Source organism: Chrysemys picta, chromosome 1 (genome assembly GCF_011386835.1).
Source record: "Chrysemys picta bellii isolate R12L10 chromosome 1, ASM1138683v2, whole genome shotgun sequence".
Classification (NCBI taxonomy): Eukaryota; Metazoa; Chordata; order Testudines; family Emydidae; genus Chrysemys; species Chrysemys picta.
Window position 1 is genome coordinate 5926117 of NC_088791.1, and position 18565 is coordinate 5944681.

Here is an 18565-nt window from a genome sequence, read left to right on the forward strand (position 1 = left end):
TGAACCTGCAGTTTATTCCATCGCTGCTGCAAGCCTGAACCAAGAACTGTGCCATTACTGTATGTAATTGATTCCATTTAACTAATTCTAACTCTCATCTCTATCTTTTTCCTTTTATGAATAAACCTTTAGATTTTAGATTCTAAGGGATTGGCAACAGCGTGATTTGTGGGTAAGATCTGATTTGTATATTGACCTGGGTCTGGGGCTTGGTCCTTTGGGATCAGGAAAACCTTTTTCTTTTACTGGGGTATTGGTTTTCATAACCATTTGTCCCCATAACGAGTGGCACTGGTGGTGATTCTGGGAAACTGGAGTGTCTAAGGAGATTGCTTGTGAGACTTGTGGTTAGCCAGTGGGGTGAGACCGAAGTCCTCCTAGTCTGGCTGGTTTGGTTTGCCTTAGAGGTGGAAAAACCCCGGCCTTGGGCTATAACTGCCCTGTTTAAGCAATTTGTCCCGAGTTGGCACTCTCAGTTGGGTCCCGCCAGAACCGCATCGTCACCTCCCCCCGCCCCACCAGCTACTCACTGTGGCAGGCCGGGCAGCACTGGCCCTGGGCGGTGCCCGGGTGACTGCAGGGCGCGGGTGGGCAGCTCTGCTCCAGGTGCTCACACGACACCTCCCCGGCCTGCGGGCAGGGGTCAGAGCTCAGCCAGGCGTTGGCAAGAGGCCCCCGCTCCTGCCCCCTGGCACAGAGCCTCCGCCAGCGCGCCACGGCCCCATGCCCAGCCACCAGGCCCCCCCCGCAGCCATTGCCCCCACCCTTGCACCCAGTGCCCCCCCCCCCCCCCCGCAGCCAGTGTCCCGGCCCCCTCCGCAGCCTTGGGGAGGGGCTGTGCCGTCCCGGGGCACCGTGGCCTGTGGGGACAGGAGCTGGCCCAGGCTTCGCAGGGCCGGGGGTGGCCCATGGAGAGGGCTCCTGGGGGCGCCTGCCCTGTGCCCGGCTCACCTGGCAGCGGCAGTGGAGGCAGGGCTCCTGCGGGGGGGTGAAGACGGCGCCGTGTGGGACGGGCTGGGCGTCGTAGAGGCAGTCCTGGCACCTAGGGCGAGGCAGGCGGTGGAAGAGCAGCTTGGGCGCCCCGGCCCTGGCACCGTGACAGTGGGGGCAGTGACGCCACAGGCGCCCCCCAGCCCCCACTGCAAACAGCACCCCCTGGACTGCCCAGCCCTCCCCTCACCTGGCTACCTGCCCCCAGCCCCCCATTCACTCCAGGCAGTGTTCCCCCTTACCAGCCCCCCAGCCCCACTCACGGCGGGCAGCGCCCCTCCCCCAGCCCCAGTCACCCGCAGGCAGCGCCCCTCCCCCGGCCCCACTCACCAAGGGCAGAGCCCCTCCCCCAGCCCCACTCACCCACAGGCAGCGCCCCTCCCCCGGCCCCACTCACCAAGGGCAGAGCCCCTCCCCCAGCCCCACTCACCCGCAGGCAGCGCCCCTCCCCCAGCCCCACTCACCGCGGGCAGCGCCCCTCCCCCAGCCCCACTCACGGCGGGCAGCGCCCCTCCCCCGGCCCCACTCACCCGCAGGCAGCGCCCCTCCCCCGGCCCCACTCACCAAGGGCAGAGCCCCTCCCCCAGCCCCACTCACCCGCAGGCAGCGCCCCTCCCCCAGCCCCACTCACCGCGGGCAGCGCCCCTCCCCCAGCCCCACTCACCAAGGGCAGTGCCCCTCCCCCAGCCCCAGTCACCCGCAGGCAGCGCCCCTCCCCCGGCCCCACTCACCAAGGGCAGCGCCCCTCCCCCAGCCCCACTCACCGCGGGCAGCGCCCCTCCCCCAGCCCCACTCACCCGCAGGCAGTGCCCCTCCCCCCAGCCCCACTCACCGCGGGCAGCATTCGCCAGGTCTCCGGATGGGCTCCGAGCAGGGGGCAGCCGGGCAGCCGGTGGGTTTGCACAACACGTTCCCGCTCTGCACGACACATGTGCCCCCCACTTTACCAGACGCTGCCCCAGTCTGACCCCCCGCCCAGTCTGGGGGAGCCCCAGAGCCCAGCCCCACATGCTGCCTTGACCCCTTCCAGCCCTGCCACCCGGGAGCCCCTGCCAGCCCAGGCCCTTCCCCCCCTGCTGGGGCACCCCCACCCCCTCCCCAGCCCCTCTGCTGTGCAGACAGGCAGTGCCAGGCGCCCCTGGCCCGCGCACTCACCAAGCAGGCGCACTGGGTGCAGGGCTCCCCGCTGGGCACCGGCTCCCCGCTGGCAAACTCCCGGCCATCCAGCGAGCAGCCTGCAGGGAGAGAGAGTGATGCAGCCTGAGGGTGCCCCCCCAGTCCCTAGCCCCCCCCACCCCCTCGGGGACAGTCCCATCCCCAGCCCAACACCGTCCCCCTCCTCAGGGCACTGGGCCCGCGGCCAGGGCACGCAGCACGTTTGCTGGGCCTCAGCCCAGTGCCCACCTCACCCCCCCGCCCCGCTTGGCACCAGCCAGGCCCCCACGCAGGGACCACGGAGCCCGCACCCCTCAGGGGCCCCCAGGGCTGGGAGGGGAGCACTGGCTCTGGCATTACCTGGCCTGGGCCCAACAGGACCAGCGGCTCCAGGGCCCTCACCCCAGGGAGCCATCCAGCAATGGGAGAGGGGCAGCCCCCCAATGGCCCCGTGGGACAGACCCACTTCCCCATCGACCCTGCCCCGCCCCCCACGGCCCCAGGGAGCACAGCCCCGCCCCCCATGAGGAGCCCCTCCCTTCACTCACCGTCGCAGACGGGGCAGCAGGTGCCCGGCCGGGGGCTGGCAGGGTGGCGGCACAGCCTGGCACATTGCCTCTTCCTGCACACGGCGCGGCCATCCTGTGTGGGGCGAGGGGGGGTCAGGGCTTCCGGGGGCCACTCGCGGGGCAGCCGCTCCCAACCCGGGGCATTCCCGCCCCACCCAGACCCCCAGACAGACCCAGGGCCCCCTGGAAAGGGTCCAGCCAAATAATGGCAGGGGCGGAGCCTGTGCCAGGCTGGGGGCGGAGCTTCGGGATCGAGTGCTGCCCTGAGGAGCGGGGGGCGCCTCAGGCCTGGGGCCAGTGGGGATGGGGGCCCCCAGGCCCTGCCCAGCGACACGGGGGGGCGTGGCCTTACCAAGCACCGGCAGCTCTGGCAGGGGTCGGCACGCGGCGCCCACTCCTCACCGTGCTCCCGCCGGGCGGCTCCATCCACACAGCCTGGGCGGGAGAGAACTGGCATCAACCGGGCCCCTGGCCATCACTGAGCCCAGACCGCGGCTAGTGGGGGCAGGGAGAGCGGGGCTGCAAGTTGGGAGTGAGGGGCACCGGCGGAGCTGCGCGCGGGAGCCCAGGATGGGGATAGCAGGGGGGCTGCGGGTCAGGAATGAAGGGCACCAGCAGGGTGGGGTGGGGAGGGGGAAGCCCAGGACAGGGCTAGCAGGGGGGCTGCGGGTTGGGAGTGAGGGGCACCAGCAGGGTAGGGGGGAGAGTCCAGGGCTGGAATAGCAGGGGCTGCGGGTCAGGAGTGAGGGGCACCAGCTCACCCTGGCAGCGGGGGCAGCAAGCCCCGGGCACCTCCTCCTGGGTGGCGCAGTGGAGCTGCGGGCAGACGAGTCGGAAGCACTGGACGTTCCCATCCTGGGCAGGAGAGACACAGCCGGTGTCCCGACCCCACCCCACCCCACCCCGTCCCCGGGGGGGGGGTGTCCCATCCCGATCCCATCCCCTGGGGGGATCCAGCCCCACCCCGTCCCCTGGGGGTGTCCCATCCCGATCCCATCTCCTGGGGGGATCCAGCCCCACCCCGTCCCCTGGGGGTGTCCCATCCCGATCCCATCTCCTGGGGGGATCCAGCCCCACCCCGGCCCCTGGGGGGGTCCCATCCTGATCCCGTCCCCTGGTGGGTCCCGTCCCCTGGGGGGATCCTGGCCCTATGGGACTCTTTTGGGGGCTAAGGATGCCAGAGACACAGGGCCCAATCCCGGAGGTCGCTGGGGCCTGGCTGTAGCCCCGGAGGATCAGGATACGGGGTGGCGAGGCTGCATGGCCACCCTGGCGGGAGGGCAGGACCCCTGGGGGCCTGGCCCACTGAGGGGCCCCTCCGAAGGGCTGTTCTGGAGCTGGGGGGGCCCAACCCTGGGGACCCCAGCTCTGCCGGTGCCCCTCAGGCCTGACCCATAGCCCTTGTGACCCCCGCCCTGGCCCCCCTTCCTCTGTCCTCCCCAGAGCGCAGGGTCTCACCAAGCAGGAGCAGTTCATGCAGGAATTGGATGGCGCCAGGAAGACGTCTCTGTCCTGGTACCGCTGCCCGTCGTACTCACAGCCTGGGCACAGGAGAGCGGGTGGGTGACACGGACACCCCCCCCCCGGGGCTGCAGGGAGCCAGGGGCTTGGCAGGGGGCGCTGTGCTGGGGGGAGCGGGGCGGGGGCTGGGGGAGGAGGCTCGGCGGGGGACGCTTGGCTGGGGGGAGCGGGGCAGGGGCTCAGTGGGGGGCGCTGGGCAGCCCTGCGCCCTCCTCCCCGTGCGACCTGCTCCTTCCTCCCTGCTGTGACGTTATGAGTGTAATATAATATCTCACTGAAAGGTGACAGGGCCAGAAAGAGTTAATTAACTCCCAGACTGACCTGACCCATGGCCGAATTTTAAAGACTGGTTAGGAAGATATGTTTCTAATATATGGAGATATACCTATCTCCTAGAACTGGAAGGGACCCCGAAAAGTCATCGAGTCCAGCCCCCTGCCTTCACTAGCAGGACCAAGTACTGATTTTGCCCCAGATCCCTAAGTGGCTCCCTCAAGGATTGAACTCACAACCCTGGGTTTAGCAGACCAATGCTCAAAGCACTGAGCTATCCCTCCCCTAAACATAAATGAGCAGAGCTTTGAAATGCAGCCTGCAGTGTTAGCGGTAGAAGGGGAGATGTTTGCTCAGGGCTTGTGATGTCAGCAAACAAGTCTTGTCTATTGCTATAGCTTTGATTCAAACATCGAAAAAGGAATATTAACATTTATGATGATATTTGAGTGAAACAGTATTATTGTCTATGTGTCTCTTGGAAGGTTGTGGTAACCTGGATCTGAACTGGTTACTGGACAAATTACCCTGTGCTAATTGCCGGGATGTTTGGAAGGAGAATTAAGCCTATTGTTTTCGCAGGCCGAAAGGCTGCTGGAAATGTATAAGAACCCTGGGACATGATTCTGCTTCGTCTCAGATCTGCTTTGGGTTTCAAGAGGGGGAAATCTTAAACCACAAGGATTGAGATCCCCAGTCACTGACTGGAGTCACCCTGAATATGGACATTGGACTATAACCTAGGGACTATATCTAAAAGGATTTTTGGCAACTACAAGCTCAACTCTGCTATGTATCTGAACCTCAAGAATTGAATTCAAGTCTGTCTGTATATTGATCTTTTAACCAACACTCTCTCTTTCTTTTTTAATAAATGTTAGTTTCGTTAATAAGAATTGGTTATTAGCGTGTATTTTGGGTAAGATCTAAGTTATAATTGAACCTGGGTATGTGGCTGATCCTTTGGGATTGGAAGAACTTTTTCTTTTATATGATGAGATAAGATTTTCAGTAATCATCATCGTATCTGACGTGTGTGTCTGGACGGAGGCCTGAGGCTGGGCACTTTAAGGGAACTGCGTTGTTTGGCCTTCTGAGTAACCAGTGAGGTACTACAGGAGCTGTTTTGTGCAGGTAAATCTAATATTGGAATAACCACCAGCGTTTGGGGTTGGTCTGCCCCGTTTTGTTTGCAGTTCACCCTGATTGAGTGACCTCAGCTGGCTCCCACGGGCAGCCCCTTCCTCCCCGTGTGACCCGCCCCAGGCAGCCCCGCCCCTTCCTCCCCATGTAACCCGCCCTGGGAAGCCCTGCCCCTTCCTCCCCGTGTAACCCGCCCTGGGAAGCCCCGCCCCTTCCTCCCCATGTGACCTGCCCCGCGCAGCGCCGCGCCCACCTTCCCTGCTCACCTAGGCACTGGGGGCGGTCCTGGCGCGCCGAGCACCGCACCTCCCCCTGCAGGCAGATGCAGGTGGTGCAGTCGTCCTTGTCCCAGGTGGCTCCGTCCTCGCGTTGCGTCCCCTCCCACACGCACGCCGGCCTCCGGCACTCGCAGCTCTCCAGGGACTTCACGCGGGCCAGCAGCTCCGAGCTCTGCAGGAGACAGCGGGCGAGCCGGGAGCGCAGGCTGGGGGGCTAGTGGGCAGTTGGGGGTGTGTGTCCTGGGAGCCAGGACTCCAGGGTTCTATCCCAGCTCTGGGAAGGCAGTGGGGTCTAGTGGGTGAGGGGGGGCAGGATTCCTGGGTTCTATCCCAGCTCAGGCTTTCAATGAGTTTCACGCCATCTTATAGCACTTTAATCTTGACCCCATTTCTCTAGGGAATGTCACATGGGACAAGCTACATCCCATCTACAGCTCCGCCCCCCACCCGTCGGCCAGTAACCCATCCAAGAAGGCAAGTAGGTTGCTTTGTTCCAGGCAAACCCCGCTGGCTGTTCCTGGATCCCCGAGGTCAGTGGTTCTCAAACTGGGGGTCGGGACCCCTCAGCGGGTCGTGAGGTTATTACATGGGAGGGTCACGAGCTGTCAGCCTCCCCCCCAAACCCCGCTTTGCCTCCAGCATTTATACTGCTGATAAATATATTTAAAAGTGTTTTTAATGTATAAGGGGGGTTGCCCTCTGAGGCTTGCTATGGGAAAGAGGTCATCAGTACAAATGTTTGAGAACCACTCATCCAGGTGCTCACAAGCCAATCCTTCCCTAGCGTCCAGGCACCAAAGTCAGGCTGCTGGGTCTCTAATTCCCCAGGTCCTGTTCGTTTCCCTTTCTCAGGACAGGTGCCACGTTTTCCTCTCTCCAGGCCCCGGGCCCTCACCCGCTGGCCAGGTCTCAAAGCTCATCGCTAGCGGTTCTGGGATTGCTTCGGCTGGTTCCTTAAGCATCTAGGGGTGAATTTCATCAGGCCCTGCCGACTTGAACACAGTTCACTTGTCTAGACATGCTTCACCCTGGGCCTTGCTTGGCGGCGTGTGCTATGACCCGTGTGAAGTATCCGCTCACATTGACTGCCTTACTGAAGCCAAGCGTGCGTGAAACCCGTCAGCTCTCCTGCCCGGCTCCTTCACCTGGGGCAGTCTGCAGCGGCACCTCTCCTATCGTCTCGGAGGAGCTGCCCGCTCTCCAGAACGCCTTTTCCCCGGAGCTTTTCCTCCCGCTGGGCCGCGCCCCCGGGTCCTACCTGCGCTTTGACCATGTCCAGCATGGCCCCGAATCCATCCACCAGCTCCTCCAGCTGCTGCACCCTCTCCTCCAGGGCGCCCGGGGCGGGGAACTCAGGCTCGCCGGGCTGCTGCTGGTAGTTGCGGATGTCGGCGAGGGCTGGCGGCTCCGGGGCCAGGGGGGATCCTTGATCAAAGGGGGGCTCGGCCAGGTCCCCCTCCTCCGCCAGGGTGTACGGCACGGGGAAGGGGTCTGCAAGGCACCGCAGGGAGGGCGGGAACGGGGGAGTTGGGTCCAATCCCGTCACCCCCCACCTGGCCTGGCTCGCCCGTCCCCATGGAAGCCCATGGCTGCCTGGGGGCCGGATACGAGGGGTTTGCTGGGTGGAAGCCTGGGTCCCAGGGAACTCTGTGAACCACCCCCCAACTGGTGCCACTTCTCCCCCGGCTCCGCTGATGGCCTGGCACTGCGCTCCCTCCGCACCCACTCTGAGGCCCAATGACTCCAGGACTCTGGGACCCAGGGCGTACCCAGAGCTGTGGGGAGGAGGGAAAGGATAAATGGGGGCTCCATGTGCCCCAGCCCTCGCTGCTCCCCTGGGGAACCCCTCTCCTACCTGCTGCCCCCCAAATATCTCAAAGCTGGTTCCCCGCAGCCACCAGGGCACCAGTTAGATGGCTGGCGCACAGCACAGCCCTCTGCTGGACGGATGCAGAGCTGCCCTGATGCGTGTCATGGGCTCTAGACTGCTAGGAGTTAGTGGGGATTCCCCTTCCAAAGGAGGCCTGCTGCTTGGGAGCCAGGGACCTGCACCTGTACCCGCCAGGAGGCTGGGCAAGGCCCGGGCTAGGGTGGGCAACATCCATGGGGCCTTTGGTGACTGCGGCGGGGACAGATACAGAGACCTTCCCCAGAGACCTCAGCGGCCGAGCCCACATCACCTCCATGCTGCGGGAGTGGGGGGGCTGATACATGGGGGCCCCTCGCCCCGATACACCCCATCCATGCTCAGCTCACACATGTTATGCACACACACGCCCATCTCCCGAGGGCACCAAATCCCACCCTGCACCCAGCGCCCGCCAGCCGAGCCGAGGATGGGCCCAGCACCCAGAGCATAGCCAACAGCTGATTCCCCCTTGTCCAGCAGCCAGTGCCGAGGGCAGCCTGTTGGCCAGCCCCGTGGCACCGGCCATGGTACCGTACCCTGTGGCACCGGCCATGGTAAGCGGCCGGCAGCTGGTTCAAGGCTGGGCTCAGACGGGGGAGGGGAATGTGCTGCAGATCAGAGGGGCAGGGGAGGATGGGGGGCTGGGCAGGGGAGGATGGGGGGCTGCCCAGGGTTCCCCGGCGCCTGGCCTTGGTGCGGAGGGGCAGCTGGAGCAGTACGCGGCCGCCTGGCCCGGGGACAGGAGCACGTGGGCAGCGTTCAGAGCCGGGCCCTGCCCATCTGTCCCACATCCAGCCAGACCCTGAACTCTCCACTCCCCGCCCCCCATCCTCAGCTCCTCCTTGTCCTCCGGCCCAGGCTCCAGGGGACTGGGCTCTAGCCGGCCTCTATGGCTGGGCGCCCGGATCCGTCCCAGTCTGAGTGCCCGGAGGGGGGCAGGCTGGGGCCGCGCGGGAGGGGGGTTAACCCACATGCAGTGGCCGGGAGACTGCACCCGGCGCAGCTGAGGGCCCATCCCCCTGGCCTCAGTGGGGGCAGTGGAGTGGAGCTGGCCCCAGCAATTAGCGCTGGAGGCTGCCCAGGGCCTAGCTCGTTAGCAGATGAGGCCGGGGGCAGCCGTGGGGGCAGCCGTTGTTACGGCTGCCAGGGCCGGAATTGAGGCCAGCAGGGAGAGATGCGCGGGGGCGGGAGGGAGGAGAGAGGAGGCAAGGGAGGGCGGTTGGTGGGGGAAGGACGGGCCGGGGGACAGGGACAGGAGTGATTGCAGCCACGCCGCTGAGAACAGAAACCTGGATCTATCCCAGCTCTGGGAGGGGAGTGGACTGTAGTGGTTAGAGTAGTGGGGGCTGGGAGACAGGACTCCTGGGTTCTATCCCCAGCTCTGGGAGGGGATTGGGCTCTAGTGGTTAGAGTAGTGGGGGCTGGGAACCAGGACTCCTGGGTTCTATCCCCAGCTCTGGGAAGGGAGAGGGTCCTAGTGGTTAGGGGGGGGGGTCCAAGGGCCCGGAGCAGCCCTTGGGGAAGGGCTGGGGGGCCATCACATGGCCAGGGCTGGCTAGACGCCTTGCCAGGCCCCAGCCCCGGTGACCAGCTGACCCCAGATCCCCAGGGAGGACAGCCTGGGTTGCCCAGCTCTATCCCAGCCCAGGGGCAAGCCCCCTTCCTCGCCCTAATCGCGCCCCCGTTCTCAGCTTCCTCACGTGTCACCCCAAGATCTGCCAAGCGCTCCCGGGGGGAGGCAGGATTCTGCGGTTTCCTGCACTCTGCTAAGCAGGGGCAATGCTGATGTATGCAGCTCTCTCCGCCGTGGGGCCCCACCCAGCCCTGGAGTTGCACCCCCAGCCCAGCCCAGCCCAGCCCAGCGGCCTCGGCCGGCTCCTACCTGCCAGGTTCTCGCAGTGCCACGGCCGGCGTGGGAACCCGCTGGGGGAGATCTCAGCCGTCTGCCAATAACCCTGCAGCGAGAGCCAAGCCCGTCAGGCTCCGGGTCGCCCGCCAGCACCAGGGGCGAGAGAGAACAGGTGCTGCCCCCTGCCAAATGTCACCGCGCCCATGAAACCGGGATGTGCGTGAGGGTCTGGATTGGTGGGTGGGGTGCCCAGGCCTGGGGTGGCAGGGGGCCGCGGGTCAGGACTGAGGGGCACCGGCAGAGCTGGAGAGGGAGACAGTTCTGAGCTTAGGGGGCAGAAGGCAGTGCGGGGGACCCTCCCGCTGCTGCCAGGCCCTAGCTCAGGGAGGACACTGGCAGAGCCCCACGGAGGGCAGCCTGGGTGCCGGAGCCGGGGCAGGCAGGGGCGGCTCCCTGCGGGCGCAGGGCTCACCAGAAACTTGCTGGCTGCGTCCCCGGGCAGGCTGGCAAAGGTGATCTGCAGGTCGAGGGGTAGCAGCAGGCTGAGTGTGTCCCGCGGGCCGCCCCGCTCCAGGAGCACGGCCGGGCGGCAGTCCACGAAGAGCGCCAGGCGGTGGGGCTGCAGGTCGACGGCCAGCCGGGCCCAGCGGCCCCGGGCGAAGGGGCTGCCTCCGGGGAAGAGCAGTGAGGCGGGCTCCATGCTGGGCTCGGCGCGGTAGTCCAGACGCAGCTGGTTGGCGCGGGCGCTGGATGCCAGCTGCAGCAGCGGGCGCCCGTCCCGCGCGGCAGCAGCTGGAGACACCAGGGAGATGAGGGTGCCCGCCGAGCCCCGGCTCTGCCTGGCCACGAAGTGGAAGCCCAGGGCGCCCTGCGAGCTGGCCAGCAGGTAGACAGCGTAGTCCCAGGGCAGCGTCAGGTGGGGCACCCGCTGGCGGAACTTCCAGGCCGGCACGCCCGGCTTGGGGCCCGCGGCCCTGCTGACGCCCCGGACGGAACGGGTGACGTTCAGTGCCTCCAGCAGGTCAATGACTGCGAAGCAAGCGGGGTGTGGGGGGGTTAGCAATGCGGATCTCCCCGGCCCCTGCTTTCTCCCCAGCTCCCGCTCCCCCTCCGTCTGCAGAGCCGTCGGCCCAGGCGGGAGCCCCTGGTCCCCACTTTCACACTGAGTCCCTGGTCAGACTGATGCCAAATCCCAAGGGGCCAGGAGCCGACCCTGAGCAAAAGGGAGCTGGGGACCCTCATGCCCCCAGCCAGCCATGGGCCGCTGCCCCTGTGCACGGCGACCCAGTGGGAGCCGAGAGGCAGAATAGGAAGAAAGAGCCATCCCCCCCCCCCCCCCCGGCCCCATCCCCTCACCCCAGTGCGGGGCTGGATACCGGGGCCCAAGCACAGCCCCCGCTGGGCTGGGGGGTGGATAGCTGGGGGGTCGCCTGAGGATTCTCCCCGGCTGTCCCTGACAGCTCTGTGCAGCTGTGCTGGGGATGGCGCGCCAGGCACTGGCCCACGGCCCAGCCAGGGGCTGTGTTCACATGCGGCCTGCAGGAGCCTTGTGCGTGGGAGCCCTGCTGAGGAAGGTGGAGGGGGGCAGAGGGAATGGGAGGGCTGCCTGGAGGGCACTGGGAGGAGAGGCGGAGAGAGAGAGGCCTTGGATCTCACTGGGATTCACTCCGCCCCCCAGCCCAGCAGGGTCTGTGCCTGGGGATCCCCCACTCCCAGCCCCGTGGGATCCAGGCCCCAGGGCACCAGCAGCAGGATTCCCATCTCCTCCTGTCAGCCCTGCAGCTCTAGAGACCGGGGAACGGCTACAGGCAGCCTGAGTCCCTCTCGAGTGCAACCCCCAGGCACCAGGCCTGGTCTCCTGCCCTCGTACTGGGGGGCCCCGCATCCCAACCTCTCTCGGCCTGGGCCCCCGGCCTGCAGCCCCCTGCTGCCCAGCCGTGCTAGCCACACGGCCCCTGTGACGGCGCACTCCATATGGTGTTATGAAAATATGCTAATGAGTGTGAATATAATGTCACTGGAATATGCTTCATGCAAAAGGTCTCTTGTAAGGGATCATTACAAAGCTGATAATCTACTGAGTGTGGTCATCCTATTTGTATGAATGTATCACTCTAGTATCTGAAACTAGAAATATAAAATATAACTCTGAGGGCCCATTGTAATTATGCAAAGTGTGGGCCATTAATGGTGGCTTGGAATCTTGGTGGCTCCCATCAACCAGGACAATGGACTGTAGCTGGCTCTGTTTACTTGCAAGCCTTCCTGTGAGTCAGGCCAGGAAGAATGGAGGCTTAGAGTCTCGCCGGATATGTGACCATGTCACCTGGTACTGGAATCCATCTTAAATCTGGTGCTTTTCCATTTAGAAGGAGGGGTGGGGACCCAAAGAGATGAAAGATTCCCGCCTTGTGCCAAAGGTATATAAGGGGGTGGAACAGAACAAAGGGGGCTGCAGTCATGAGAAATCCCCGAGCTACCACCAGAGCTGGAACAAGGGCTGTACCAGGGGAAAGGATTGGGCCCAGACTAGGAAGGAGTCTAGTCTGTGAAAGAAGCTCATTGGAACATCTCTGAGGGTGAGATTTATCTGTAATCAGTTTCTTAATGTATTAGGCTTAGATTTGCGTGTTTTGTTTTATTCTGCTTGGTAATTTACTTTGTTCAGTATGTTATTACTTGGAACCACTTAAATCCTACTTTTTATGCTTAATAAAATCATTTTTGATTATTAATTAACCCAGAGTAAGTGATTAATACCTGGGGGAGCAAACAGCTGTGCATATCTCTCTATCAGTGTTGTAGAGGGTGGACAATTTATGAGTTTACCCTGCATAAGCTTTATACAGAGTAAAATGGATTTATTTGGGGTTTGGACCCCATTGGGAACTGGGTGTCTGGGTGCTGGAGACAGGAGCACTTGCTAAGCCATTTTCAGTTAAGTCTGCAGCTTTGTGGGGACATGGTTCAGACCTGGGTCTGTGTTGCAGCAGGCTGGCGTGTCTGGCTCAACAAGGCAGGGTTCTGCAGTCCCAAGCTGGCAGGGAAAACGGGCTCAGAGGTAGTCTCAGCACACCAGGTGGCAGTCCCAAGGGGGTCTCTGTGACCTAACCCGTCACAGCCCTCTCCCCAGCTCTGTCCCAGTTGCCTCCGCCCGGCCGGAGCCGAGCCAGCGACAGCGTCAGCCACACGAGGTGCCCAGCACCGGGGCCTCACCGCCCGCACACCCCAGACGGCTGTCACCAGCTCCCCTCCGCCACGCGGCCCAGCAGGGGCAGGGAGCAGTCGCCAGCTCCGGGCGGCTCCATCCTGCTCTGGCAGCGTGTGGAGCTCAGGCTCTGTGAGCGGGAAGCTGCAGCCCCGCTGGCTGTACCCCAAGCCCTGGGTGATAGGACGGCTGGCTGCCGGTGCCAGCGCGGCTCCATCAGCAGGCCATCAGCATTCCCGGACACGCTGGGTGGGGGGCTCTGCCCGCTCCCTCCACCCACTGACCCACACCCGCCTGGACGGAGCTGGGGGAGGATTCCCCATCTGTCAGCCCCCCTCATTTCGGTTTCCTGTGGGGCTCCCCCTTGGCACCCTCCCGGCTCCCGAGCGGGCTGAGACCACACCCCAGAGGGGAGGGGCTGTGACACATGTGATGCCCGCACCCTACCCTGAGCGGTTACCAGCGCCAACGAGCCCTGATGGGCGCCGCTCTGCAGCCTGTCTGTAGGGGGCACTGCAACACCTGTGCTAGCCCCAGCCCCTCCCTCACATTTCATGGCTGGGAGGGTGGGGGAGTTCTCCTGCACGCAACACTCCTGGTTCTGCCAGAGCGTACAAACCAGCAGGGGGCGCGTCTACGTGTTTTGGGGGCATGTCACGGCACCACAGGGTGTGGGCCACACCCCAACTTCATACAGGCTCTTGGAGAACCCCCCAGTTTCTGGCCCTGTCTCGCTCTGCCTTCCCTAGGCAGTGCCAGGCACCCCACGCTGGGTGCTGGGACTGGGAACCAGCGGAGGGGTCCCAAGAGTGGGACTCGGGTAAACCAAGAGTGGGGGGAGCAACCGGCCCGGCAGACCCCCCACCGAGGGATCACCAGGACTGGGGGTGCAACTCTTGTAGGGAATCAGGGTATCAGCGGGCAGGCTGCCCCAGGCTGGATGGCGCAGGGTTTGCGTGGGCAGAGGGGCTGTCCAGCCAGGGCTGAACCTTTGGAGGAAAGCAGGCACCCAGCCTCGGGGGCACAGAGGGTGGGGACAGATGGGCTCCCACTCCCGGTACCGGTAACCACGTCCTCTTGAACTCGCCTGGGCTCAGACCCATCTGATCCCCAGAGGGAGCGGAAGGTTAATGGGGAGACATTGGTGGGGTGGCGGCCCGGAGGAAGGTGGGTTCATGGCCCTCCTCACTCCCCGGCAGACAATGGGGACGGGGCAGTAGCAGGATCCCAGCCCCATTTCAAACCCAAAGGGTCTGGGAGGGGAGGGTCACAAGGAAGCTCCTCATGTGATATGGAACAGGCCAGCCCTCGTGGGGGCCAGGAACCGTGCACTGGGAAGCGTCAGTTTGACTGAGTGAGACCCCTGGCAGTGCCCGGCAGACCAGCTCCCAAGGGCCCGGGAGAGACGCTGGGTTCACCGTTAGGGTTCGACTTCCCCAGGTCACTGGTTAAAGTGACCCTGCTCCGGTTGGAAGAGACGTGACACAGGGGGAGTTTTCTGGAATATTTTTACGCTGCCTGCGTGTGCCTCGGTTTCCCCTTATACGTCGTGTGGTTCCCCAGCGTGGGAAAAAGGCTACGTTTGGTCGCAGGGCAGGATGTGGGGGATGGGGGGGGGTCACCTCCCTGTGGGGGTGGAATGAAGAGTCGTTAAGATCAGAACTGGCTGAAACTGACCCAGATCAACAAGGGGGCCAGAGGGCCAGGGCAAGATTTGTTAATTGACTCAAGGCGGGGGGGTGAGGGTGGGACTGAAGGGCTGTGAGCTCAGCGTGGCCTGGCCTGCAGAGCAAAGGACTGAGCCGTGCCCAGGACAGGACAGCGATGGCTCCAGGAAGAGACTGGGAGGCCAGAGAGAGCCGAGGTCTGTGACTGGCGCTGGCCTGACCCGCCTGGGCGATGCTCTGACCTGCCTCTCCCTGTGCTGACCCGAGGCCTCCGTGGTGACTAATGAGCCCGCCTGGCCTGTGGGACTCGCTGGGCCGAGCTCGCAGGGGGGAGGGAGGCCCAGACTCGGAGGTTGCGAGGCCGTGTGGCTGGGCCCAGAAGAGGAGCAGGACCCCTTGGGGGGGGACTGGCCCCAATTCTGGGAACTGGGGGTTGGACTCTGGTCCCCAACAGCCAGTGCTATGGATCGCGCTGAGTCAGCAACTCTCCCCAGCGGGCTAGTGGCCGGCACATTGCAAGGCTCCTCGGTCAGGACACAGAGCAACCCCCTCGCCCCAGCCTCCGGAAACGAGCGGGCCCCAGAGCCGGGCCCGGCCCGGCCACGACACAGGTGGCAGGACAGCCAGGCAGAGAAGGGGTGGCCGCGAGGTCCGACGTGGGCTGGTTTCCCGTTGCAGGGTGGTTGTGGGGGTGGGGGACTGGTGGAGGGGGGCAGCTGTCCTGGGGGGGGGGGAGGGAGCTGGCGTTCTGGGTACTCTGTACACACAGGCACAGCCAGTTTTGGCTCAGTCTCTGGGAGGAGCCCTTCAGTGGGGCAGACCCCCAAGGGGGCTCGCTCGGCCTCCAGGCTAATCCCCGCGGTCTCATTGCGCCCTGAGGCTGGGCCTGCAGCCCCCCGGGCTCCCCCTTCCCATGAGCTCCGTTCAGTGAGTCCCACCACGACAGCCCACGCGGGAGCCGTGCGCCTCTGGGGACCACGCACCCCACCCAGCATCTGCGGTGCCGCTGCCCCGGCTGGCAGCAGAGGAGCCCTCAGGGCAGCCCAGAGCCCAGCCAGGCCGCAGGGAGCTTCGGAGTCAGGCTCCGTCTGTCGTCCGTCTGCCCCCAACAGCCAACCTCCATCCCCCACCTCTCCCCCCTTTCCCAGTTAGGCAAAGCCCAGAGGAGTATGGGAACCTGAGCTTGTTAGTGGGAGCGACGCCAGGGAGAAGCTGGAGGCAGAGAGAGGCGACCGGAGACCGTGGCAGTTAGCAAGGCCGGGCCCAGTTACATTGCGGCTGGCCTGGCTGTACTGGGGTCACGGGGGTTTTAGTGAGCGGATTTGAGAATTTGGGCTGTTTTGTTAAAATGCGTCTCCAGCGACCGCGCGGGAAAGACGCCGGGGCTGCTGGTAACTCAGTTCCCTGGCAGTGGAAAGAGCCAAGGCAGAGGTGGTGGAAATGTGACTCTGGGGATGGGTCGGTTTCCTGCACGTTAGCCTAGAAATGGGTTATAGTAGGGTTACCATACGTCCGGATTTTCCCGGACATGTCCGGCTTTTGGGGGCTCAAATCCCCGTCCGGGGGGAAATCCCCAAAAGCCGGGCATGTCCGGGAAAATCGGGAGGCTCGGCCGGGGCCTCTTTGTGCGGGGCCAGGGTCGCGGGGCCGGGGGCATGGTGCCGGGCCGGGAGCCGGGCCGGGCGCGCGGTGCCGGGCCGGAGGCCAGGCCGGGCCAGGGTCGCAGTGCCGGGCCGGGGGCGCGGGGCCGGGGGCGCGGAGCCGGGCCCGCGGGGCCGGGAGCCGGGCTCGGGGAGCCGGGGGCCGGGCCCGCGGGGTTGGGAGCCGGGGGTGGTCGGCCGGGGCCGCGCCTCCTCCCCCCCACACCCCCCCCCCCTTACCTGCTTCAGGCTTCCCGCGAATTAAATGTTCGCGGGAAGCAGGGGAGGGGGCGGAGACTTTGGGAGGGGGCGGAGTTGGGGCGGGGGAGGGGGCGGGGCCGGGCCCCCCGGGAGTGTCCTCCATTAGGAGGCACAAAATATGGTAACCCTAGTTATAGAAAGGAGTTGCCTGGCCCCGTTGGGGAGACCTCCGGAGGACTGGTAGGTTCCAGGGTCTTTGATCGTCGTGTAGACGTAGCGCAAAAGTGCGAATCTGGAAACTAAGTTGGGCTTATTGCATCCTGCACTTTAATGATTCAATACGAATGGGGAATGTTTACCAACCAAGGGCACACCAGGAAACCGCCACCCTAAGGTGGCTTTTTTCTGCCCCCCCCCAGCCATAAATGAAGTTGAAATGATGCAACTTGTACAAAACCCGCCGGCCTCGCTTAGTACAATAAAGGGAACGGGCCAGCCAGGCCCTGGTGTCAGCGACACCAACGCTACTGCTCCCACCACGGCTGGGTTTGGCCCTCAGGTCTTTAGTGTCCCCACATCTGGTGAGATCCCAGAGGTAGGAACATCTGGAGATGGCCCCGGGAGGGGCGTGGGAGGCCAGCGGCACCAGCGTTCTCAGCCACACGTCACCGGGGGCACCCGAATGCCAGGGTCCCAGCCGGCAGGCCCTCTGGAGTGAATCATCACCTGGGAATCCAGCCCAGGACAGGCCGCCCGGCCTGGGGCTCTCGGCCACGGTTCATGTCACACTCTCCCTGCCCCGTCACCCCGTGGAGCGGGTGGGAATGCAGGGGACCAGCCTGACCCCAAGGGGAAGAAGACACGTGACTAGGCCCAAAGTGTTGCCTGGCGCCCCAGGGAAATGCACTGAGCCCAGCAGTGGCTCACCCCCTTCCAGAGCCAGCGCCAGACCCTCCAGCAGGGAACCCCCCTAGGTGCCACCAAGGCCAGCCCCAAACTGAGACCCCTCCAGGCAAGTCCAGCAACCCGCTCCAGCAGGGGAAGCCGGAGCCCAGCCGGGCCCCATGGGGCAGCGGGGCCAGGGCACGTGGGTCCCCTCGGCCCGGGCCGTCGGAGCGGGGCTCACTCACCGTTCTCGCCGTAGTGCAGCGGGGGGAGCTCGGGGCCCGGCCCGCCGCCCGGCGGGGCCTGCAGGGAGAGCGCCGCCAGCCCGAGCCAAAGGGCCAGGGGCAGCCGCGCCATGGGCCGAGCGCCCGGGGCCAGGCGCACGGAGCGCGGGGCGAAGGGCGGCCGGATCGGGGCCGGGGCACGGGCCGGATCGGGTCCCGCCCTGTAACGTTTCGCTGGGGGGAGGGAGCCCCCGGGGCAGAGCCAGGCGGCAGCGCGGGGCAGGGCGCAGGGCGCACGGGGATGGGGGGCCCCGCGCCACCCCGCGCAGCGCAGCCGGGCTCTGCCTTGGCCCGGAGCAGGAGCCGCCCGGGACCGCGCCCGTCCCCGCTGGGGGCACAGCCGGGGCGGCCCGCGGGGGAGCGGAGCTGGTGGGGCGGCGGCGGGGCGAGCAGCAGCCGGGCGCGCTCCGGTCTCCGTGCGCCCCTCGGTGCAAATGCAGCGGCCGGACCTCCCTGCGGGGAAGGGGGCCGGCGCCGGGACCCTCTGGGGGCCGGAGCAAAAACCCGGAGCGGAGCCGGGCGAGAGGCAGCGCGGAAGGGACCCGCTCAGAGCTGGGCAACGGGGGCGTCTTGCCCGCAACGGGGGCCGGGGACAGCTCGGCCCGGAACGCGACAGAGCCGAGCCCCGGGCCAAGGGCCCGAACCTGCCCGGGCAGGGGCCAGAACCCTGCGGGCCAAGCCCCGGCTCTTGTGAAAACCTGACCCCTGGTTTCCCTGCTTCGGTTCTGGATGTGAAATGGGAGGGGGGGGGTCACGGATCCCTCGCCCGGTGCTCTGGGCCAGACCCCGGACCCCTTCAGCTGGTAGCCCCGGCAGGGTCACACACTCACCTGGCTTCACTGCCTCCTGGGGCCCAATCTCGGCGCCCCAGTCCCCCTGTGTCACGCCGGGAGCTCCCTGCAGCGAGTCCTCCTGGCTTGGACACCGGGGGAGACCCGCACCCCCAAAGGGAGCAGTGGCCCCTCACACCTGCCGGGACTCAGCCAGCGGGGT

The 18565-nt window shown here is 65.2% G+C and overlaps 1 protein-coding gene across 10 annotated transcripts in view; it reads right to left on the reverse strand.

Moving 5' to 3' along the window:
• Positions 1–18048, reverse strand: part of KCP (kielin cysteine rich BMP regulator) — a 50162-nt gene extending 32114 nt beyond the window's left edge. For 3 of the 10 annotated variants that reach the window (XR_010589239.1, XR_010589238.1, XM_065551947.1), the window contains exons 1-13: positions 17534–18048; positions 10160–10716; positions 9721–9793; positions 7188–7420; positions 5918–6101; positions 4173–4255; positions 3476–3569; positions 3067–3149; positions 2694–2787; positions 2146–2225; positions 1823–1908; positions 952–1042; positions 531–630 (exon numbers count right to left, since the gene is read on the reverse strand). Coding sequence is in view for 6 of the 10 variants with exons in the window: in XM_065551947.1 (XP_065408019.1) it covers positions 531–630; positions 952–1042; positions 1823–1908; positions 2146–2225; positions 2694–2787; positions 3067–3149; positions 3476–3569; positions 4173–4255; positions 5918–6101; positions 7188–7420; positions 9721–9793; positions 10160–10716; positions 17534–17645 (1870 nt within the window). In the remaining 4 variants the exon portion in view is untranslated. The remainder of the gene's footprint in view (positions 1–530; positions 631–951; positions 1043–1822; positions 1909–2145; positions 2226–2693; positions 2788–3066; positions 3150–3475; positions 3570–4172; positions 4256–5917; positions 6102–7187; positions 7421–9720; positions 9794–10159; positions 10717–17533) is intronic. The other 7 variants (XM_065551937.1, XM_065551926.1, XM_065551915.1 and 4 more) reach the window with 4 other exon arrangements.
• Positions 18049–18565: the final 517 nt, after the last annotated feature.